Here is a 25,477-nt window from a genome sequence, read left to right as displayed (position 1 = left end):
CGGATACCAGAGCACCCAGGGAAAACCCGCACATTCCACGGGAAGGACGTACAGAGACTCCATACAGAGGACGCTGGGATTGAACACCAAATTCCAAAGCCCCAAGCTGTAAGGTCGCATTAAACTCTGGGCTACCGTGGTGCCCCATATGGTATCGTGCGTATTGTATCTCACTACATGTGATCATGATTAACCAATTACAATTATTTTTGATTACTGTCAGAAAGGTCCACATCATTTTTGAAAATAACATAAGGGATCGCTAGCTTTATAAACAGAAGGAGATTATATGTAGTATATATTTCTAAGAACACTGGTAGTTCATAATATAAATCACCAAAATTTAAGGCTAATAGAGATTGCAGAGGAGATTTCTGAGAATGATCCTGAAGTCAAAAGATGAGCTATTTGGAAAGCCTGAATACAATAGACTGATTTGCCTTCACAGAAAGCTTAAAGGAAAGTATGAATTTTACAAAATAGTGATGGATTTTCTACTGGCAATAGGGTCAGTAACAAGACCTCAGAAACTGGCAGGAAGAATAACAGATAATATCACGAGAGAGTGAAATTATACAGCAAGTGCTTTAACATTGCGAACTGGGAAATGGAAACATATTTAATAAGAGCTTCTAAAAAGAATACTTGGTGAATGTGTGGGAGGAAGCTCACAGGAAAGTGGAGACAGAGCAGAAGGGTTAGACAGTGAATATATCTTTCAACAGAAAAGTAACTCAGACATAATAGTGTTCTGAGCTGTGGGTTTCTCTCTTAGTTTCTTATCACACCACTCATGAAATCTCCTTAGAGGAGTCAAAATAAAAATTTAATAATCACATGTAATATCACAATCTAATCAGCAATTCAGCCTTGAAAGTGAAATAACACCCATTATATATTACAGTTTAGGATGTTCTGATGATTAATAGGTAAGTTATAGGCGCTAAATGTTAAAGTTGCAATTTCAGAAATTATCTTTCCACACGTTTAGCTAGAGAAGAAAATTTTAAAGCTTTACATAAAAGGACTTGAGTTCCACCAGTTCCAATCATGTTTTTGGAAGATAATGTCATTGTTTGAGAAGAAGGCAATGGCAAACCACTTCTGTAAAAAACTTTGCCAAGAACAATCATGGTCAAGACCATGATCACCCACGTCATTCGACTTGGCATGTAATAATGATGATGGTGATTATTGTTTGACTTGCTGAAGCACAAAGAACAAATTAGGATCTAATATTGTGACCGTCCGTTGATGCAGAAAGGACATGAAAAAAACACCAGCACGAGTTATGTATCTTTCAACTCCTAAAAGGAAATTGGGCTGTTAAATCTATCAACAGCATCAGAAATTTCTCGACTGAAAGTTAAATATTTAAGGGATACTTACAAAGTTTACTGTCCGTGCGGATTTGATACACGTATCAACTATACAGCCCATAGCTGCCAAGTCAGGGTAAGTTCCTTCCTCAAGTACGTATTGTCTCCCAGTGAAATCCTCTGCATCAAAAACTACCCAGCTACAAAGAAACACAAACCATGAATCAATTAGTTTCGCCTGCCTTCTGACCAGAAAGGTTCAAAGTATTACTGTTATTTCAAAAGTCAGGTTCATGGGGGGGTGGATTTCAGTATGCAGGTAGATTGGGAAAATCAGGTCGGTACTGGATCCCAAGAGAGAGGATTTGTAGAGTTCCTACAAGATGGCTGTTTAGAGCAGCTAAAATAGGGGATCAGCTATTCTGGATTGGGTGTTGTATCATGAACCGGATTTCCGGAGACACGATGCAGAAAAGGCCCTTCCAGTCCTTCGAGTTGTGCTGCCCAAGGATCCCTCGATTTAACCCTAGCCCTAATCATGGGACAATTTACAATGTCCAATTAACCTACCATCCGCTATGTCTTTGGACTGTGTGAGGAAACCCAAGCTCCTGGAGGAAACCCACATGGTCTTGGGGAGAACATACAAACTCCTTACAGGCAGTGTCAGGAAATGAACTCGGGTCTCTAGTGCTGTAAAGCATTGTGCTAACCACTACGCTATTGTGCCAGGGAAGCTATGGTAAAGCAACCCTTAGGAAGCAGTGATCATAATATGATAGACTGCAGTTTGAGAGGGAAAGGTTAAAGTCAGATGTATCAGTATTTCAGTGGAGTAACGGGAATTACAGAAGCATAAGAGGGGAGCTGGCTAAAGTTGATTGGAAGGGGACACTAGCAGGGATGATGGCAGAACAGCAATGGCTGGTGTATCTTGGAGCAATGGGGAAAGAGTAGGATAGATACATCCCGAAGAAGTAGTATTCAAAAGGCAGGATGAGGAAAACATGGAAATCAAAAACAACATAAAAGCAAGAGTGTGGACATATAATAGAGCAAGAATTAGTGGGAGGTTAGGGGATTGAGAAGCTTTTAAAAACCAGTAGAAGGCAACTAAAACAAAAAGAGAAAAGATGAAATATGAAGGTAAGCCAGCCAATAATCTCAAAGAGGATACCAAGATGTTTTCCAGACATATAAAATTTAAAATCAGGTGAGAGTAGATATCGGACCACTAGAAAATGATGCTGGAGAGGTAGTAATGGGGGACAAGGAAATGGCAGATGAATGAAGAAGTATTTTGCATCAGTCTTCACTGTGGAAGACACCAGGAGTATGCTGGAATTTCAAGAGTGTCAGAAGGCAGAAGTGAGTTCAATTACTATTGCTGGGGAGAAGGTACACGGGAAGCTGAAACGTCTGAAGGTAGAGAAGTTACATGGACCTGATGGACTACATCCAGGATTCTGAGAGAGTTGAAAAGATTGTGGAGGCATTAGTAATGATCTTTCAAGAAGCACCAGATTCTGGAATGCTTCCAGGGGACTGGAAATTGCAAATGTCACTCCACACTTCAAGGGAGGGAGGCAGAAGAAAGGAAATTATAGGCCAGTTAGCCTAACCTCAGTTACTGGGAAATGGTTGGAGTCTATTGTTAAAGAGAGATCTCAGGGTACTAAGAGGCACATGATAAAAAAGGCCAGTGTCAGCATGGTTTCCTGCAGGGAAAATCTTGCCTAACATATCTGTTGGAATTCTTTGAGGAAATAACAAGCAGGATAGACAAAGGAGAATCAGAAGATATTGTGCACTTGGATTTTCAGAAGGCAGTTGATAAAGTGCCATGAGGTTGTTGAACAAGACGAGCACATGGTATCACACAAAGGATGCTGGCATGGATAAGAACATTGGTTGATTGGCAGGAGGCAAAGAGTGGGAATAAAGAGATTCTTTTCTAGTTGGCTGGCAGTGACTAGTGGTGTTACACTAGGGGTCAGTGTTGGGAATGCTTCTTTTTACATACAAGGGGTAATTGATAAGTTTGTGGCCTAAGGTAGAAAGAGTCAATTTTAGAAAACCTAGCATATTTATTTTACAACATAATCCCCTCCTACATTTACACACGTAGTCCAGCAGTTGTGAAGCATATGGATCTTGGACCTCCAGAAAGTGTCCACAGATGGGTGATTGATAAGTTTGTGGTCTAAGGTGGAAGGAGATGAGTTATACAGCTCTCGTTACATGCACATGCAGGTCAACTCTTTGAGTGATTTTGCAGAAAGTTTGAAGTTAATAACTCATCAGGGGTGATTGATAAGTTCATGGCCTAAGGTGGAAGGAGATGGGTTATACAGTTCTCGTTACATGCACATGCAGGTCAACTCTTTGAGTGATTAGGCGGAAAGTGTGAATTTAATAACTCATCTCCTTCCACCGTAGGTCATGAACTTATCAATCACCCCGATGAGTTATTAACTTCAAACTTTCTGCATAATCACTCAAAGAGTTGAACTGCACCTGCATGTAACGAGAGCTGTATAACTCATCTCCTTCTATCTTAGACTACAAACTTATCAATCACCCATCTGTGGACACTTTCTGGAGGTCCAAGATCCGTATGCTCCATGACTGCTGGACTGTGTGTGTAAATGTAGGAGGGGAATATGTTGAAACATAAATGTGCTAGGTTTTCTAAAATTGACTTCTTCTACCTTAGGCCACTAACTTATCAATCACCCCTTGTACTTGTCAATGATTTGGATGACTGTATTGATGGCTTTGTAGGCAAGTTTGCGGACGATAGAAAGATAGGTGGGGGGCAGGTAGTGTGAGGAAGCAGAGAGGCTGCAGAAGGACTTTGACACCTCAGGAGACTGGGCAAAAATATGGCAGATGGAACTCAGTGCTGGGAAGTGTACGGTCATGCACTTTGGTAGAAGGAATAAAAGCATAGATTACTCTCTAAACATTCAAAAGCCTGAGGTGCAAAGGTAATAAAAGCAGAAAGGATGAGCTGACATTGGAGAAGTTTATGAAAATGATCCCAGGAATGAAAGGGTTACATATGAGGAGTGTTTGATGGCTCTGGGCCTGTACCTGCTGGCATTTCGAAGAATGGGGCGGGGGTGGGGTATCATTGAAACTTGTTGAACGTTGGGAGACCTAGGTAGAGTAGATGTGGAGAGGCTGTTTCCAATAGTGGGGGAATCAAGGATCAGAGGGTGCAACCTCAGAATAGAGGGACGTTCATTTATAATGGAGATGAAGAGGAATTTCTTTAGCCGTAGAGTGGTGAACTGTGGAATTCATTGCTGTGGAGGCCAGGTAATTGGATGGAGGTTGATAGCTTCTTGATTAATAAGGATCTCAAAGATTACATTTAGAATGGATGAATAAAGTTTGGAGGGATAATAAATCAGCCATGATGGAATGGCAGAGCAGACTCGATGGGGCAAATCACCTAATTCTACTCCCATGTCTTATGGTCTCTTTGAAGAGCGGGGCAAAGTATTCCCACCGTGCTGCTGGGTAGGGAAATGCAGGATTTCAACTCACTAACCATGGTGGGCCTATGATACGCTCAGGATATAGGCAATAGAGGGAAATCTACCCTTAAAGGTGTTAGACTCCTCCTGCTGTCTTGACTTTCACACGATGGTATAAATTGTAGGTTTGGAGGGAGCTGCTGGAGTAATCTGGACTAGTAACTGCAATGCATTTAATATCATTTACGCCCTTCATTCATCTCACTGGAGTGTGCAGGCAGCTTGGATGTAGTGCGGACAATCTAAGTATTGTTCCTTACTGCCGCAAGGAAAAAGTCTGCTGGACCACCTTTAATTACTAGCTATACTCTGAATTTCACCTCAACCCGTATTGAAATCATCCTGCAACTTCTGCACATTCACAAACCCAACTTATTTCAATAGAACACAAGATTTTTAATTTATTTAGTGAAATCCAGAGGGGGTTAGCATAACAGTAAAAGAAATGGGAACAGAATTAGGCCATTTGGCCCATCAAGTCTGCTCCGCCATTCAATCAAGGCTGATTTATTATCCCTCTCAACCCCACTCTCCTGCTTTCACCCCATAACCTTAGACACCCTGACTAATCCAGGACCTTTCAACCTCCACTTTAAACGTACTCCATGCCGTGGCCTCCACAGCCATCTGTGGCAATGAACTCCACAGAATCAGCACCCTCTGCCTCAAAAAGGTTTTCTTCATCCATGTTCTAAATGGACGTCCCTCCGTTCTGAGGCTGTGCCCGCTGAATCAGCACCCTCTGCCTCAAAAAGGTTTTCTTCATCCATGTTCTAAATGGACGTCCCTCCGTCCTGAGGCTGTGCCCGCTGGCTCTACGCCCCACCTCGCCACCTGTAGGAAACATCCTCCCTACATCCACTCTGTTTTGACCTTTCAATATCGGACAGGCTTCAGTGAGATCTCCCATCATTCTTCTAAATCCAGTGAGTACAGGCTCAGAGCCATCTAACACTACTCCTACGTTAACCCTATCATTCCCATGATAATTCTCATTTCATTCTCGTAACGGATCATACAACGGACATTTTGCACTAAGTGTCATCACACAGTATTTACTGTCAACTATTGAACTGAGGAAACAAAATTCTTACATCACTGATCAATGTCTTGCAAGCTGAGGGTCTCAGAACAGGAGTTCACAAAAGCATTTTGCTTCATTTTTAAAATATTTTTCAATTATAATGAACAGGGCTTTCTCATTTACTGAAACAAAATGATAGGTATTGTTTTTTGAAATGGTCAGGTAGCCTTAGCTTAAAATAGGGCATCAGGAGGGAGTGTCAAAATTTAACCTCAATAAGGTTAGGTGTTAAAAACCATAAAAGACATATTGAAATAGACTACAATATTCTATTTAACTGACTATCAGTTTAAAGAACTGCCATTGTGATCCATAACTACCCTATGAAGCCTTTATGTTTTCAGGATCTAGATTAATTTGCTCACCTGCCACTTAGAACTTCACAGGACTTGGGTGAAAAACCATCAGGAAATTGGACTGCATCCATGTCAAAGATTTGTACGCTTCCTTGAAATTCAGGCTCAGAAAAGAATTTCACCTGCTCGCAATAAATCACATAAAACACATGCAATATGCTTAAAAATACGATACAGAGCTAATGCTGTGTGAAATTTACAATTTCAATATATCAACAATCTTATTTGCTTTAAACCATAAATAACATGGACTGTAAAAATGATCGTAATGAAATTACAATTATAATTGAGCAAATCCCCATGGCAATTTAGCTCAGACTCTCAAGTTCTCTTAATAATTCCTTTGACAGAACAAGTTAATAAAAACATAAAACTTTATTCTTTACCTTAAATTTAGACAGTTCGCTATCCACTGCATCCTGAAATTAAAAAATAGGCACAGATTACGAAGATTTACCAGAAAACACCACTGAACCCTATATCACTCCCAAAGAAAGATACAAACTACTTACCTAGCTAATAAGACGCTCTTAACCTATAAGCCCAGTTAACAGTAGAGATTGTTTAATGCTATCCCTAAGGTCCATGCTAATGCACAAAATCTATTATTTCAATCTGAAATTCATAGGATTCCAGATAGTTTTTTAGCTTTTTACCATCATTTCATTCATCACTGCCAAATGACCTAAGTTATTTTTGTTTAAAGTGAATTAAACTCAGGATTGGATGCTAAAGGAATTCTTCTGTGGCTCTTAGCATCAGATGAAATCCCCTCGTCTCCAGTTGCCTCAATTATCCAGTACTGTGTTGGATTCTCTTGTTTAAATCCAAGGTTGTTTTAGAAGTCAGGAATGAGGCATAAAGCTTGCTGCTTCATGATTGTTTTATTAAGAGCTGATAGAACAAAGGGAAGTTGAAACGATAAAAAACGGGACAGAAGTCTGATACTTGAAGGAGAACAGAAACTAAAGATGGTGCCTAGCATAACACAGCTACCTTTATACTCAAAGGTAAGAAAAAAATCCATTCTAATTTATAGACAATAATAATCCAATTAGAAAATATTTAGTCAATACAGCAGTAAAAACTGAACAAAGAGAAAATACTTATTCACTTAATGCAAAGCATCAAGAGCTTTCCAGAATTATACTTCGTATAATAGCTACAGACATATAAAATTGGTACGTATATTATAACCACTAGTAATCATAGGAAGGAGTTACTTGTATATAAGTAATTATATAATATGCAAGTAGATAATTAACTGCAAAGAAAATGAAAATGAAACAGTTAATTCAACAACTGCAATTGTACAAATATGGCAGAACTGTGCGATTTGACCTGCTCTGATACTTTTCAAACCTTAGCTCCATCCACAACATACTGCTTCCACTGTTTGGTCTTCTGCAAGTTGGCCGTTCAATTTAAGTGTATCTGGTGCTGTTTCTGGAATAATCCTCTCTAATTCTCACTGAACCAAGGCTAGTTCCCTGGCTTTATGCCAAACAGTAAAGGTAGAGCAAACAACAAACAGTGTGCTGGAGGAACTTGGCAGGCTGAGCAGCATCTGTGAGAGGAAAGAAACTGCCAATGTCTCGGGTTGTATCCTTGCATCAGGACCAAGAGTGTCTGCACAACAGGACAAGGGAAGAGTTGGTGATTGGTGGATTGAGAAGGGGTGTAGGATGGATCAGGCAGATTGCACCAGATGGGGGAGCTAGGGTGGATTTGGGAGACAAAGCAGGTGGATGATAGATGACAACAGGCAAAGATGGAAAGAGAAACCATGTGAATGGAGAAAAGTATGAAGGTGAGAAACAGTCGCTGGAGAGAGATAAACAAAACTCTAAAGGTTACCAGTGCTAGGAGATGATGGGAACCATTAGGGGAGAGGCGAATGGCAAATGGTACCAGAAACAAACCCATGTTTTTTGCTCCAGATTCCAGCACCTGCATCTTCTTGAGTCTCCAGAAGAGAAAAGCCTAGCTTCAATCACACATTCATATGGCACAGAAATAGACCCTTCAACCAACCCAATCTATGCCAACCATCCATTACACCCATCTACCCACGGTTCCATGAAATGTCCTCTGATAATTCAGCCACACTTTCAAGGTAATTTGAGACAGGTGAACAACCCAACAATCTTCAGCTTTGGATTTTAATCCAAAGCTAGAGTTTTTGTGTTTTATCCAGGGAATTTTCTCACTCAACTTCTTTGCCTCCCCATCTTCCTTGTAGGTGCTCTTTAATACCTACCTCATCTGTTCCAGTACCTCTTTGTGTAAGGTTAGAGAATGTTTAGGAATGAAATTCTATTCTTGTTCATGGTAACTTAGGTACCCAGTCTGTATATTTTAGTTGAAATATAAATCTTAACTATTGGGCATTGTGTGAGCATCTCACTGAGAGTGAACCAGAAAAGGCCCCCTTTACTTCCACATCCAGCCTATTTTATCATGTGCCTTCACATACCCCAAAAGAGGATCCTTAGTAATTGGCTCCAAGATCTTGCCAACCACTGAAGTCAGGCACAGTGACCTATAATTCCCTGACTTTTGCCTCACCGCTTCTTAAAAGGTTGAGTAACAGCCCTCGGAAACCATTCCAGAATTTAGCGATCCTTGAAAGATCACTGCAAATGCCTCCACAATCTCTTCAGAGGGCAGAGGGTCCAGATGGTCCAGATCTACCTTCAGACCTTTCAGCTTCCTAAGCACCTTCTTCATAGTAATAGCAACTACACCTACTTCTGCCCTGACACTCACGGATTTCTGGCAAGATGTTGGTGTCTTCCACAGCAAAGACTGATGCAAAATATTTATTCAGTTCATCTGCCATTTATTTGTTCTCCATTACTGTCTCTAGCGTCATCTTCCAGCAGTCCGATGTCCACTCCTACCTTTCCTTTATTCTTCATATATCTAAAAAAACTTTTAGTATCCTCTTTTATATTATTGGCTGGCTTAACTTCATATTTCATCTTTTCTCTCCTTTTTTAGTTGCCTTTTGTTGACCATATAAAAACCTCCCAATCCTCTAGCTTCCCACAAGTTTTTGCTACATTGTATGTCCTCTCTTTTGCTTGTCAGCTACGGTTGCTTCACCTTCCCTTTAACATGCTTCTTCTTTTGGATGAACCAATACAACCTCTTCTGAATTATTCCCAGGAACTGCAGCCACTGCTGATCTGCCATCATCCCTGCTAGTGTTCCCTTCCAATGAATTAGGCCAGCTCCTCTCTCATGCCTCTGCAGTTACCTATATGCAACTGTAATTCCAATACATCTGATTTTATCTTCTTCCCCTCAAACTGCAGGGTGATTTCTATCACATTATGATTACTGCCTGATAAGGGTCCTTGGCTCCGAAGGGTTCTTTCCCTGTGAAGTTCGAGATTGCCAAGGTGGAATATGAGATATGGTTCCTCTAAAATACGTCGAGCCTCAACGTCACAGCCTGGATTAGAACACCTTTAAGTTATTATCACAATCTGTGCAATTCCTGGATCAAACTTAAATAAGCAAGAGATTAACACAAATACCCACCACTACAACAGGCTGAACTGAAGCGATGGTAGAATTTCTTGCCCCCCAGTCTTCAAAGGTACTGTATAGCCCCTTTTCCAGAATGTACTGCTCTCCTGTGAAATCAGAATTCTCGTATGCAACCCAGCTGCAAATTAAGCAGAAAACAGACTGGTTACTTCTACTGAGCTTTATAAATACAGTTGCATTAAAGCGGAACCGTTGAGTGTGACTCCTAGGAGTTCGTCGCTGAGAAAAAAAAGCAACATGGAAAGAACGATGGGTTTCAACAACCAGCTGAGGCTTGTATATTGGGACCTGAGGACTTTTAAACCCAGTGACAAAGGCCAATTTCATACCATACTTGCAAAAGTCTTAGGCACAGTGTTGCTAGGGAGATATGTAGCTAGGGAGCCTATTACATTTAAACTGTAGTCAAGGTAGAGTGGAGAACATGTTTGTAAATCTGGTGGGAGCAAAGGATGCTGGGAAAGGTGAGGGTGGAGCACCATGGGAGTGGTTGTGGGGCAGGCAGCAGAGAAGGTGTGCCTGGTGGTGATGCAGGTACAGACACACCCATCCCTGACATACCAGGCACACAAGAGAGATACATATCAGAATCAGGCTTATCATCACTCACCTATGTCATGACATTTGTTTTTTTTTAGTATGGCAGCAGTACAGTGCAACACATAAAATTACTACTGTACTGTGAAAAAGTCCTAGTCACGCTAGCTATAAAAAGTATTTGTCACCCCCCCCCCCCCCCCGGAAGTATTTATGTTTTATTGTTTTACAACATTGAGTCACAGTGGATTGAATTTGGGTTTTTTTCTGACACTGATCAACAGAAAGACTCTTTTGTGTCAAAATGAAAGAACATCTCCACAAAGTGATCGAAATTAATTACAAATATGAAGCTCAAAATAATTGATTGCATAAGAATTCATCCCCTTTAATATGAGACCCCAAATCATCACTGGTGCAGCCAATTGGTTTTAGAAGTCACATAATTAGTTAAATGGAGATCACCTGTGTGCAGTCGAGGTGTTTCAGTTGATTGGAGTAAAAATACACCTGTGTCTGGTAGCTCCAACTGCTGGTGAGTCAGTATCCTGGCAAAAACTACACCGTGGAGACAAAACTATGCAACTCCATGAAGAGGTTATTGAAAGCACAAGTCAGGAGATGGATACAAGAAAATTTCCAAGTCACCAAATATCCCTTGGAGTGTAGTCAAGTCAACCATCAAGAAGTGGAAAGAATATGGCAAGGATGTAAATCTGCCTAGAGCAGGCTGTCCTCAAAAACTGAGTGACCATGCAAGAAGGGGACTAGTGAGGGAGGTCACCAAGAGAACTATGACTACTCTGGAGGAGTTACAAGCTTCAGTGGCTGAGATGAGAGAGACTGCACATACAACAACTGTTGCCCAGGTGATTCACCAGTTGCAGCTTTATGGGAGAGTGGCAAAGAGAAAGCCACTGTTGAAAAAAACTCACCTGAAATCTCGGCTAGAGTTTACCAGAAGGCATGTGGAAGATTCTGAAGTCAGCTGGAAGAAGGTTCTATGGTCTGATGAAACCAAAATTGAGCTTTTTTGGCCATCAGACTAAACGCTATCTTTGGCTTACACACATCATCAAGATCACACCATCCCTACTGTGAAGCATGGGGGTGGCTGCATCATGCTGTGGGGATGCTTCACTGCAGTAGGCCCTGGAAGGCTTGTGAAGATAGAGGGTAAAATGAATGCAGTAAAATACAGGGAAATCCTGGAGGAAAACCTGATGCAGTTTGCAAGAGAACTGCAACTTGGGGGAAGATTTGTTTTCCAGCAAGACAATGACCCCAAGCATAAAGCCAAAGCTGCACAGGAAAGGCTTAAAAACAACAACATTGATGTCCTGGAGTGACCGCGTTGGAGTCCACACCTCAATCCAATTGAGAATTTGTGGCTGGACTTGAAAAGGGCTGTTCACTCATGATCCCCATGCAATCTGACAGAACTTGAACAGTTCTGTAAAGAGAATGGGGAAGAATTGCAGTGTCCAGATGTGCAAAGCTGATAGAGACCCATCCACCCAGACTCAAGGCTGTAATTGCTGCCAAAAGTGCAACTACTAAATACTGACTTGAAGGGGGTGAATACTTAAGCAATCAATTATCTTGTGTTTTATATTTGTAATTAATTTAGATCACTTTGTAGAGATCCGTTGTCACATTGCCACAAAAGATCAGTGTCAAAAAAGCCAAATTAAATCCACTGTGATTCAATGTTGCAAAATAATAAAACATGAAATATTCTGAGGGGGGTTAATATTTTTAATAAGCACCGTATGTGCCTCAGACTGTACTATAGTTTGTGACTAATCTCACAGATTCCATGTCTCCACTGCCAACTTCTACGAATTTAAACCAATCCCCAGTTATTATCTATGCCTTTACATTGTAAGCTTCCAACCCTTCCTCCAGTTAACTATTTCCTTTTTAAACAGTTTTTTAAAAAATTGCAGAGATTTCTTCACTTTTAAACAAAAGATATTCAGATATGGCATGTGGATGTCACTGATAAGGCCAGAATTTATGGTTCCTTTCCAAGTGGTCCTTAAACAGACCAGCTTGCTGAATTATTTCAAAGGAAAATTAAAAGTCAACACTTCAGTGATTTTGCAATCTCGCATGGGCCAGACCAGGTAACCAAGGATGAAGGATGTACACTCCGTGGTCATTTTATGGGATACCTCCTGTATCTAATAAAGTGTCCGCTTGGCGTATGTTCATGGTTTTCCGCTCCTGTGACCCATCCACTTCAAGCTTCAATGAATTGTGCATTCAGAGATGCTCTTCTGCACCTCACTGTTGTAACCTGTTGTTATTTGAGTTACTGTCGACTTCCTGTCAGCTTGAACCAGTCTGGCCATTCTCCTCTGATCTCTCCCATTGACAAGCCATTTACACCTACAGAACTGCTACTCACCGGATGATTTTTTTGTTTTGTTTTTCGCTCCATTCTCTGTAAACTCAAGAGAATGTGGTGTGTGAAAACCTCAGGAGGTCAGCAGGTCCTAAGGTACTCAAACCACCCCATCTGGCACCAACTATCATTCCTCTTGTATCACATTTCTTCCCCATTCTGATATTTGGTCTGAACAATAACTGAACCTCATGGCTATGCCAGCATGCTTCTATGCATCGAGTTGCTGCCACAGGATTGGCTGATTAGATATTTGCGTTGACGAGCAGGTGAACAAGGTGTACCTGATACAGTGGGCACTGAGTATAGGTATGCCAGTAGTTTTGTGCTCACAGTTAATAATGCTGTTTATTTTTTTTTGCTTCTGTACTATCTGTCTGGATGGCTTTTTGCTGTGCGTGCGACGAAAACAAACCACTGACTTGCTTCCTTTTCTCCACCTCATCATGCAACAAAGGATCGAGAACGACGTGGGAAGTTTAACTTGTCCACGAGATGACTGAAGACAGCAGGCTCCTCGATCCCACCCCCAGTCCGCAGTACTCGAGTACAAGCGACTCTCCTGCTAGATCTGTTTTACAGCAAGTCCCCAGAAGATTTCTACACGCAGGTGAATTGCAGATTGATTTTTCCCTCTCACCGTTAAAGGCACATACAAAAATACAAACTGCCTGTCTTAATCATGAGCCAAAAATCAGGAGAACAAAAGTACGAAGAAATGTGTGGATTTCTGGTTCACTGGAAGAGCGCAAATCAACATCAATTGGGTTGTGACTCATTAAGCCAGGAATCTAACTTACTCTTTTAAGGGTGATACTGTCAAGGATTCTTTTACTATCTCCTCCTTATGCAACGATGCCTTTTCCTTGAGGCGTTGTTCTGTGGTGCCCACACCTTTGCAAAGCAACACACACAAAATGCATGAGGAACTCAGTAGGTCAGGCAGCATCAACGGAAATGAATAAACAGCCCAGGTTTCGGGTCAAGACCCCCTTTCAGGACTGGACAGGAAGGGGGAAGATGCCAGAATAAAAAGGTGGGAGGAAGGGGAAGCAGGACAGCTCGAAGGTGATGGGTGAAGCCAGGTGGGTGGGAAAGATGAAGGGCTGGAGAGGAAGGAATCTGATAGGAGAGGGGAGTGGACCCAGGGGGAGGACACACTTACAATACTGTTATGTACTATCAGGATATCAGTCCAGTGTGGAAGGAAAAAATGAATAATATCACGTCAAATTATACAGGGAAGAGCAATATGGAACCATACAGGAAACAACTCAATTAGGATTTCTCGTGACTGGATTAATAACTCTTATGAACTTCAGAGTGTTCATACAGTCAGAGAAGTACATTAAAAAAAAGTCCAGGATTCCCTAAAGGTTAATTTGCGGAGTGAGTCTGTGGTGAGGAAGGCAATGTGATGTTAGCATTCATTTCAAGAGGACTAGAATATAAAAGCAAGGATGTAATGTTGAGACTTTATAAAGCACTGGTGAGGCCTCACTTGGAGTATTGTGAGCCGGTTTGGGCCTCTTATCTTAGAAAGGATGTGCTGAAACTGGAGAGGATTCAAAGGAGGTTCATGAAAATGATTCCAGGATTGGAAGGCTTGTCATATGAAACAGTGTTTGATGGCTCTGGGCCTGTATTCATTAGAATTCATTAGTGACTTAATTGAAACCTATCGAATGGAGTAAGGTCTTGATAGAGTGGATGTGGAGAGGATGTTTCCTATGGTGGGAGAGTCCAAGACCAGAGGACACAGCCTCAGAACAGAGGGGTGTCCTTTTAAAACAGAGATGAGGGGGAATTTCTTTAGCCAGAGAGCAGTGAATCTGTGGAATTCTTTGCAACAGGCTGTCGTGGAGGCTAAGCCTTTACATATATTTAAGGCAGAGGTTGATAGATTCTTGACTGGTCAGGGCATGAAGGGATTCGGGTGAGGGGAGGCAGTAGATTGGGGCTCAGAGGGAAAATGGAGCAGAATCAATGGGCCAAATGGCCTAATTCTGCTCCTACATCTAATGGTCTAAATACAGCAGAGGAACAGGCACTTTGGCTACTGAGTCTACGGCAATCATCAGTCACCTACTCACACTAATCCTCTATTAATCCCATTTCCTATTCTCTCCACATACCGTTAACTCCACCCAGACTGTACTGCTAACCTACATTCTAGGAACAATTTACCCAAAGGCCCACACATCTTGTGAGGAGAAACTGCAGCATCCAGAGAGAAAACACAGTGTCACAGGGAAAATGTGTAATCCTGGGGCAAGGATTGAGCCAGGTCTCTGAGACAGCATCAGCTCTCCTAGTCTCTCCAGTGCACCGCACAGTAACAATCACTGTGGCAAACATAACAGTCAGTGCCCCACTTACTAGAAATACCCAGCCACGCATAAGGCATCGGCAAGGTTAATCAAAATGTGCTGTGTTTCTCTACGACTCTGTGAAATTTACCATTGCTACTATCGGTAGAATTCAAGAAGAGGAGAATAGAGGAGGGGAGAAGCAGAACAATCTTCCCCCTCAGATTAAAAATGAGATCCTGGGAAATGTGAATTTCACCTTGGCTTCATCGACACCTCTTGGTAAAGATAAATATCCATAACGAAATTCACATTGCTTCTTGTTTTCCAGGGAAAAGAAAGCTGGAGGATCAAGAACTCAAGCAAGCACAGCAAAAGGCTGGGTAGCTCTAGTTCACTGAAAGGTGGCAGGGGTCAACACTTGTCTCTCAGCACCATGACAAAAGTCAAGAATGCTATTTAGAAATAGACCCTCGCCCAACAACCGCAGAACAGCGGATTCTTCCTAAGTCAATTCTCCCCCTCATCTCTTGGTCAATAAAGCTCACACTGGAATATAAAATAATGTACTCCAAATCCAAATCCAAAAGCGAGATCCAAAAGTTTGAACACGGCACTGATTACCTATAACATACATATGTGCTGATGAAACAATGTTCCAATCCTATGTATTTCAGACAAATTCAAGGACAATGGGACTACTACCTAGTTTATTTCTGGTAATGTACGTATTTACATGGACATCTTTCACAGCCTCAAATCTCAAACCAACCCCAAACTCATTATAGCAAATGGAGCATATTCAAAATGTGCTGTACAATATTACAGTATGCTCTGTTACTATAACAAGGTAGTTATAAAGAAGGCAAGACAGCAGCTATACTTCATTAGGAGTTTGAAGAGATTTGGCATGTCAACAGATACGCTCAAAAACTTCTCCAGATGTATCGTGGAGAGCATTCTGACAGGCTGCATCACAGATGGGTATGGTGCGGCTACTGCACAGGACTGAAAGAAGCTGCAGAGGGTTGTAAATTTAGTCAGCTCCATCTTGGGTAGTAGCCTACAAAGTACCCAGGACATTTTCAGGGAGTGGTGTCTCAGAAAGTCAGCGTCCATTATTAAGGACCCCCAGCACCCAGGGCATGCCCTTTTCTCACTATTACCATCAATTAGGAGGTACAGAAGCCTGAAGACACACACTCAGCGATTCAGGAACAGCTTCTTCCCCTCTGCCATCCGATTCCTAAATGGCCATTGAACACTTGAACACTACCTCATTTCTTAAAATATACAGTATTTCTGTTTTATGCACTTCTTAAATCTATTCAATATACATACACTGTAATTTATTTATTTATTTTTCTCTTCTATATTGTGTATTGCATTGAACTGCTGCTGCTAAGTTAACAAATTTCACGTCACATGCCGGTGATAATAAACCTGATTCTGATCCTGATATTAACAGGATTGCCTTCTCAAAGTGGCAATCACCCACAGGTCAATAATACCGAGTTGCCAAAGCCATCATTGGTGTGAAATTACTGAGCTGAGTTGACTGAATTCTTCAAATACTCATTTTGTTTTCATTGCAGAAGAAAAGCTGAACTTTTGGCTATTTGCTTAAGAATGCTTAAGTTAGACTTACGTCCCACTGAGAACATTTATGGACATTGTCCTCAATCCGTAGTCAGTCTCCTCCAAGATTGGGACAGGCCCTACTACTTCAATGCTTCCACATTTTTCAGAGAAGTTTGCGTCACTGTACATTATCATGGCTGGATTTGACAAGTCCTATGTATTAAATGAAAAAAGAAAGAACATTGTTGAACCAGATAGAGAATGCTACCTCTAATATGGACAGTAAATCATAAAAGTAAGATTTAAAAAATCATGGATTTTGCAAAGTGGGCGAGAAAAGCGGACAATAACCTTGAAGTTGGCAGGTTCATCGTTTATTTGGCTGATTATAGTGAATAATATCAGAGCATTCTAAATCCTTCTGTGTGCTTGTTGACCATGACTTGTGATTGAGCAATGCATCAATTTTATAACTACCACACTTATCTTTAAATATCTACAGTGCCACAACTTCTGCCAGCCTCAGTCATTTGAGATGGTTGAACTCCTCTGACTTTACAACACACAACAGTACAGCACAATATGAGCCCTTCAGCCTTAAATATTGTGTCGACCTTTTGAGTTATTAAGTCGATCTAACACATCCCTCTTGCAAAACTGTCCTTTCCTTTCATCCATGTGCCCACCTAAGAGTTTCTTAAAAGTCCCTATTTTATCAACCCCTACCACCAACCTACCTCTGAATTCCACACCCCCCAATACTCTCCTCCAATCACCTTAAGTTATGCCCCCTCATATTAACCATTTCTACCCTGGGATAAAAGTGCTGCCCCTCTACTCTAGCAATGCCTCGTCATCTTATACACCTCTGTCAAGTCACCTCTCATCCTCCTTTACTCCAAATAAAAAGCCCGAGCTCACTCAACCTTTCATAATCAGACAAACTAATCCAGGTAGCATCCTGCTAAATCTCCTAGGCACCCCCTCGGAAACGTCCTCATCATTCTGATAATGAAGCAACCAGAACTGAATGCAATACTGCAAGTGTGATGTTACCAGAGGTTTATAGACTATAAACAGCTGTTGAATTTAACTGATGGAACTATACACAGCCATGTCTTCAACTATCTAAGCCCTAAGTTAAGAAAGTCTCTCTTCACCTCCCTCCCAACCTTCAAAATACTCTACAGCACCTACCCCTGAACGATTTTGGTAATCTGTCAAAATATCTGCACGGCTTCGCTAGATTTCCTTTGCTAAAACTCCAGTGAAGCACCTCCAGACACTTTCATTACAGTTAAGGTGCTCTATATGAAGGGATGTAACTGCTGCTCATTATCAACAAGTTCTTTACTTTATGGGCCACCTTTCTCCAAGTACAACTGAGCTAGACATCAGCACTCAAGCAGGACTCACTCTCTTCTCAGGACAAGGCACAGACAAGCGACATTCTTCCTCCACAAGTCATTTTCTGGGATACTTTTTGGTGGGGGAGGTGATGGCAGGTTGGTATAAAGAAAGCAAACAATTGCAAGTATATTTTATTTAAGGACACAAGATCTGTTCGTTTGCAATTATATACATTCAAACAAGGAGTACTCACAACATGGATAAGCCGCAAAGATTGTAGGTGTCTGTTGTAGCCTCCCCATTCAGTCCATGCTTTATACTGCCCTTCCTCAAGTGCATACTGATGCCCTCGAAAGCCTGGTTTCTCATAACCAACCCAACTAGGAGAGATTGTAAACACGGGTCAAAAATCAAGTCATTTATGTGTCAACAAGTAGCGCAAAAATAATTATTTATTAAGTGAAGTAACTGTCCCTGCCAAAAGCAAAGTTCAGAACTACAGTTGACAATCTTGTAAAATATGCCATAAAATACTTGTCAATTAAAATGTTAATAAAGCACAGGAAAGGGTGACTGCCTGTTACATTTCTGAGCCTGACATGCCTATAACTTTTGCTCTATGTGCTCATATCAAAATATGCAGACATTAAGGATTTGCATTTGTAATGTGTTCCACTACAAAATATTATCACAGAACACTACAGCACAGAAACAGGTCATTCAGCCCATCTAGTCTGTGGCAAATCATTAATCTGCCTAGTCCTATCGAGCTGCACCTGTCCATAGCCCTCCATACCCCTCCCATCCATGTACCCATCCAAACTTCTCAAGTTTTCAAATTGACCCCACATACACTGGCAGCTCACTCCACTCTCTCTCCACCCTCTGAGTGACGAAGTTCCCCCTCATGTTCCCCTGAAACACTTCACCTTTCACCCTTAACCCATGACCTCCAGTTGCACTCTCACCCAACCTCAGCGTAAAAAGCCTGCTTGCATTTACCCTATCTATACCTCCCATAATTTTGTATACCTCTATCAAAACTCCCCTCAATCTTCTACTTTCTAAAGTCCTAACCTATTCAACCTTTCCCCTCAACTCAGATCCTCGAGATGCAACAACATCCTTGTACATTTTCCCTGCAATCTCTCAATCTGATTGACATCTCTTCTGTAGGTAAGTAACCAAGAATACTCCAGATTAGGTCTCACCAATGTCTTACACAACCCCTGTACTCAATACATTGATTTATGAAGGGCAAAGAGCCAAAAGCTTTCTTTACAACCCTCTCAACCTGTTACACCGCTTTCAAGGAGTTATGGATCTATATTCCAAGATCTCTCTGTTCTACCACACTCCTCAGTGCCCTAATGCTTACTATGCAAGACCGACTCTGGTTGGTCCTCCCAAATGCAACACCTTGCACTTGTCTGTATTAAGTTACATCGGCATTTTTCAGCTGACTTTTCCAGTTGGTCCAGATCTCGCTGCAAACTGTGATAGTCATCCTTGCGGTCCACCATACCCCCAATCTCGGTGTCATCCACACATTTGCTGATCCATTTTACCACATTATCATCCAGATCATTGATATAGATGACAGGCCAACAACGGACCCAGCCTGCGACACACTACTAGTCACAGGCCTCCAGTCAGAGAGGCAACCATCTACTGCCACTCTCTGGCTTCTCTAACAAAGCCAATGTCTAATCCAATTTACTACCTCACCTTGAATGCAGAGCAACTTAACTCAACAGTCCTGGTAACTTCCCCAAAAAGCTCTAAGCTTGGTGACATATGACCTACCACACACAAAGCCATGTTGAATATGCCCAATCAGCCCCTGTCCATCCAAATACTTATATATCTAGTACCAGGGGGCACAGCCTCAGAAAAGAGGGACATCTATTTAGAACGGAGATGAGGAGGAATTTCTTTAGCCAGAGAATGATGAATCTGTGGAATTCATTGCCACAAGCGGCTGTGGAGGCCAAGTCATTGGGTACATCAAAGGTAAAGACTGATAGGTTCTTGATTAATCAGGACATGAAAGGTTATGGAGAAAGCAGGAGGCTGGGGCTGAGAAGGAAATGGATCAGTCATGATGAAATTGTGGAGCAGACCTAATGGGCCAAATGGCCTAATTCTGCTTCTACATCTTATGTTCTTATCCGGTCCCTTAGAATACCATCCAATAACTTTCCCACTACTGATGGCAGGCTCACTGGCCTAAATTTTCCTGGCTTACTCTTAGAGTCATTCCTAGACAATGGAAAAACATTAGCTCTCCTCTGATCCTCTGGTACCTCACCCATGGCTAACAATGTTTTAATTATCTCTGCTAGGGACCTACAATTTCTGCACTAGCCTCCAAGGGGACATCTTGTCAGACCCTGGGCATTTATTCACTCTAATTTTCTTCAAGACAGCAAACACCTCCTCCTTGGTAATCTTTATAGGGTCCATGACCTCACTCCTTTAGACTCTGCATCTGTTTCCTGAGTAAATGCAGATGCAAAAATATCCAGTTAAGTACTTTCTCATCTCTTTCAGTTCCACGCTTAGATTAGCCAAAGGACCAATTTCATCCCTTGCTATCCTTTTGCTCTGAATATATCTGTAGAAGCCCTTAGGATTATCTTTCACCTTGTCTGCTAGAGCAACCTCACACTTTCTTTTAGCCCTCCTGCTTTCCTTCTTAAGTGTCCTCGAGGATTTCTTATACTCCTCAAGTACCTCATTTGTTCCTACCTGCCTACACCTGCAATGTACTGTACCGCCTCTATTTTCCTTGTTATTGCCACTCACAGATGGAGGCTGCAACCTGTAATTCAGAAATCTTGAGGACTCCCCTCCCAGCTTGAAGAGGAATATGAGATATAAAAGGCAACTCATTTAAAAGCAAACAGAAAATGAGAAGCAAAGAGGAGAGACATAGAGATGACACTACTTATGAGAGACACTAGGTAAGAGATGCACTGCTTGCATGATCTTTGAAGGAGCCACACTCAGGAGAGGGCAGCATCCGGTGAGGAAGAGAGGGCAGGATCTGGAGATGAGGAGAGGGCAGGATCTGGAGATGAGGAGAGGGCAGGATCTGGAGATGAGGAGAGGGCGGGATCTGGAGAGGAAGAGAGGGCGGGATCTGGAGATGAGGAGAGGGCAGGATCCAGTGATGAGGAGAGGGCAGGATCTGGAAGTGAAGACAGGGCAGGATCTGGAGATGAGGAGAGGGCAGGATCCGGTGATGAGGAGAGGGCAGGATCCAGTGATGAGGAGAGGGCAGGATCTGGAAGTGAAGACAGGGCAGGATCTGGAGATGAGGAGAGGGCAGGATCCGGTGATGAGGAGAGGGCAGGATCTGGAAGTGAAGACAGGGCAGGATCTGGAGATGAGGAGAGGGCAGGATCTGGTGATGAGGAGAGGGCAGGATCCGGTGATGAGGAGAGGGCAGGATCCGGTGAGGAAGAGAGGGCAGGATCTGGAGATGAGGAGAGGGCAGGATCTGGAGATGAGGAGAGGGCGGGATCTGGAGAGGAAGAGAGGGCGGGATCTGGAGATGAGGAGAGGGCAGGATCCTGTGATGAGGAGAGGGCAGGATCCAGTGATGAGGAGAGGGCAGGATCTGGAAGTGAAGACAGGGCAGGATCTGGAGATGAGGAGAGGGCAGGATCCGGTGATGAGGAGAGGGCAGGATCCAGTGATGAGGAGAGGGCAGGATCTGGAAGTGAAGACAGGGCAGGATCTGGAGATGAGGAGAGGGCAGATTCCGGTGATGAGGAGAGGGCAGGATCTGGAAGTGAAGACAGGGCAGGATCTGGAGATGAGGAGAGGGCAGGATCCGGTGATGAGGAGAGGGCAGGATCCGGTGATGAGGAGAGGGCAGGATCCGGTGAGGAAGAGAGGGCAGGATCTGGAGATGAGGAGAGGGCAGGATCTGGAGATGAGGAGAGGGCAGGATCTGGAGAGGAAGAGAGGGCGGGATCTGGAGATGAGGAGAGGGCAGGATCCTGTGATGAGGAGAGGGCAGGATCCAGTGATGAGGAGAGGGCAGGATCCAGTGATGAGGAGAGGGCAGGATCTGGAAGTGAAGACAGGGCAGGATCTGGAGATGAGGAGAGGGCAGGATCCGGTGATGAGGAGAGGGCAGGATCCAGTGATGAGGAGAGGGCAGGATCTGGAGATGAAGAGAGGGCAGGATCTGGAGATGAGGAGAGGGCAGGATCCAGTGATGAGGAGAGGGCAGGATCTGGAGATGAGGAGAGGACAGGATCCAGTGATGAGCAGAGGGCAGGATCTGGAAGTGAAGACAGGGCAGGATCTGGAGATGAGGAGAGGGCAGGATCCGGTGATGAGGAGAGGGCAGGATCCAGTGATGAGGAGAGGGCAGGATCTGGAAGTGAAGACAGGGCAGGATCTGGAGATGAGGAGAGGGCAGGATCTGGAGATGAGGAGAGGGCAGGATCCAGTGATGAGGAGAGGGCAGGATCTGGAAGTGAAGACAGGGCAGGATCTGGAGATGAGGAGAGGGCAGGATCTGGAGATGAGGAGAGGGCAGGATCCAGTGATGAGGAGAGGGCAGGATCTGGAAGTGAAGACAGGGCAGGATCTGGAGATGAGGAGAGGGCAGGATCCGGTGATGAGGAGAGGGCAGGATCCAGTGATGAGGAGAGGGCAGGATCCGGTGATGAGGAGAGGGCAGGATCTGGAAGTGAAGACAGGGCAGGATCTGGAGATGAGGAGAGGGCAGGATCCGGTGATGAGGAGAGGGCAGGATCCGGTGATGAGGAGAGGGCAGGATCCGGTGATGAGGAGAGGGCAGGATCCGGTGAGGAAGAGAGGGCAGGATCTGGAGATGAGGAGAGGGCAGGATCTGGAGATGAGGAGAGGGCAGGATCTGGAGAGGAAGAGAGGGCGGGATCTGGAGATGAGGAGAGGGCAGGATCCTGTGATGAGGAGAGGGCAGGATCCAGTGATGAGGAGAGGGCAGGATCTGGAAGTGAAGACAGGGCAGGATCTGGAGATGAGGAGAGGGCAGGATCCGGTGATGAGGAGAGGGCAGGATCCAGTGATGAGGAGAGGGCAGGATCTGGAAGTGAAGACAGGGCAGGATCTGGAGATGAGGAGAGGGCAGGATCCGGTGATGAGGAGAGGGCAGGATCTGGAAGTGAAGACAGGGCAGGATCTGGAGATGAGGAGAGGGCAGGATCCGGTGATGAGGAGAGGGCAGGATCCGGTGATGAGGAGAGGGCAGGATCCGGTGAGGAAGAGAGGACAGGATCTGGAGATGAGGAGAGGGCAGGATCTGGAGATGAGGAGAGGGCGGGATCTGGAGAGGAAGAGAGGGCGGGATCTGGAGATGAGGAGAGGGCAGGATCCTGTGATGAGGAGAGGGCAGGATCCAGTGATGAGGAGAGGGCAGGATCCAGTGATGAGGAGAGGGCAGGATCTGGAAGTGAAGACAGGGCAGGATCTGGAGATGAGGAGAGGGCAGGATCCGGTGATGAGGAGAGGGCAGGATCCAGTGATGAGGAGAGGGCAGGATCTGGAGATGAGGAGAGGGCAGGATCCAGTGATGAGGAGAGGGCAGGATCTGGAAGTGAAGACAGGGCAGGATCTGGAGATGAGGAGAGGGCAGGATCCAGTGATGAGCAGAGGGCAGGATCTGGAAGTGAAGACAGGGCAGGATCTGGAGATGAGGAGAGGGCAGGATCCGGTGATGAGGAGAGGGCAGGATCCAGTGATGAGGAGAGGGCAGGATCTGGAAGTGAAGACAGGGCAGGATCTGGAGATGAGGAGAGGGCAGGATCCAGTGATGAGGAGAGGGCAGGATCTGGAAGTGAAGACAGGGCAGGATCTGGAGATGAGGAGAGGGCAGGATCTGGAGATGAGGAGAGGGCAGGATCCAGTGATGAGGAGAGGGCAGGATCTGGAGATGAGGAGAGGGCAGGATCCGGTGATGAGGAGAGGGCAGGATCCGGTGATGAGGAGAGGGCAGGATCCGGTGATGAGGAGAGGGCAGGATCCGGTGATGAGGAGAGGGCAGGATCTAGAGATGAAGAGAGGGCAGGATCTAGAGATGAAGAGAGGGCAGGATCTGGAGATGAGGAGAACAGCTCAGTGGCTCGGTGTTGGAACACACAGAACAATAAAAAAACACTGCTCTAATGAATAACCACAGTTAAGAATAAAACAAGATAAATACAAACAAGTTCACTATATAACAATTACGATGTCCTCTTTCCCCATCATGAGGCGACACACACATTTACATCTACACGGGTACCTGTGTGCTAAGGGTAATGCATAATTTAAATGACAGCGTTACTCAGCTAGAATTTCTGTTGTATTACAAGGATAAGGGCAAGGAGACAAACCAAGAATGATTTATACCCCTGATACAAATTTCAAAACCATACAGAAGTTCTAGTGCATGCAACTTCAGATCAGAAGCTTCCATGTGTAATACTTACTGCTTCATACAAGCTTATTGCTCTTTTTTATAAACCCCATCAACCAAAATACCTTTCATAAGACTGATAATATCTCACTTACATCTGCTGCTATCCGAGATCTTCCACCCTCCCCTCCTATTAGATTCCTTTTTTGGCCCTTTATCACTTCCACCTAGCTCCACAGACCTTCTCTCTTCACCCCCTCTCCCCCACCCACCTATCTACCCCTGACCTGGCTTTACCTATCACCTGCCAGCTTGTACTCCTATCCCTCACCTTTCTATTCTGCCTTCTGCCCCCTTCCGTTCCAGTCTTGATGAAGGGTCTGGGCCCAAAATGTTGACTGTTTTACTCCCCTTCATAGCTGCTGCCTGACTTGCTGAGTTCTTCCAGCATTTTCTGGGAGCTGCTTAAAAAAGGTTCCAACCTTTGTAGAATCTCTTATGTTTATGACAACAAATCATTCCTCTGAAACTCTGCTTGTGCACAGTAGTCTATTCTCTGATTGAAAATAACTTTATTGATAACCTCCTGCCTACAGTCTTCTCTACTGCAATGTCAACATCAAAGAACACTGAGGCTGTCTACAAGAAGGGTCAGAGCCGTCTCTATTTCCTGAGGAGACTGAGGTCCTTTAACATTTGCCAGACAATACTGAGGTTGTGGTGGCCAGTGCTATCATGTTTGCTGTTGTGTGCTGGGGCAGCAGGCTGAGGGTAGCAGACACCAACAGAATCAACAAACTCATTCGTAAGGCCAGTGATGTTGTGGGGGTGGAACTGGACTCTCTGACGGTGGTGTCTGAAAAGAGGATGCTGTCCAAGTTGCATGCCATCTTGGACAATGTCTCCCATCCACTCCATAATGTACTGCACAGGAGTACATTCACCCAGAGACTCATTCCACCGAGATGTAACACTGAGCGTCACAGGAAGTCATTCCTGCCTGTGGCCATCAAACTTTACAACTCCTC

General features: G+C 43.8%; 1 protein-coding gene across 3 annotated transcripts in view; it reads right to left on the bottom strand.

The window, feature by feature from the left end:
• The window catches only part of crybg1a (crystallin beta-gamma domain containing 1a), a 232,613-nt gene that overhangs the window by 11,478 nt on the left and 195,658 nt on the right, over positions 1-25,477 (bottom strand). For all 3 annotated transcript variants that reach the window (XM_073055847.1, XM_073055848.1, XM_073055849.1), the window contains 6 exons: positions 18,303-18,429; positions 16,767-16,912; positions 9,854-9,980; positions 6,691-6,723; positions 6,314-6,426; positions 1,390-1,519 (listed from right to left, as the gene is read on the bottom strand). In XM_073055847.1, coding sequence (XP_072911948.1) covers positions 1,390-1,519; positions 6,314-6,426; positions 6,691-6,723; positions 9,854-9,980; positions 16,767-16,912; positions 18,303-18,429 — 676 coding nt within the window. The remainder of the gene's footprint in view (positions 1-1,389; positions 1,520-6,313; positions 6,427-6,690; positions 6,724-9,853; positions 9,981-16,766; positions 16,913-18,302; positions 18,430-25,477) is intronic.

The sequence above is a fragment of the Hemitrygon akajei genome, chromosome 9 (genome assembly GCF_048418815.1).
Source record: "Hemitrygon akajei chromosome 9, sHemAka1.3, whole genome shotgun sequence".
NCBI classification, from domain to species: domain Eukaryota; kingdom Metazoa; phylum Chordata; class Chondrichthyes; order Myliobatiformes; family Dasyatidae; genus Hemitrygon; species Hemitrygon akajei.
Note: the sequence above shows the minus strand (reverse complement) of the source record. Positions and strands in the feature narration are given on the sequence as shown.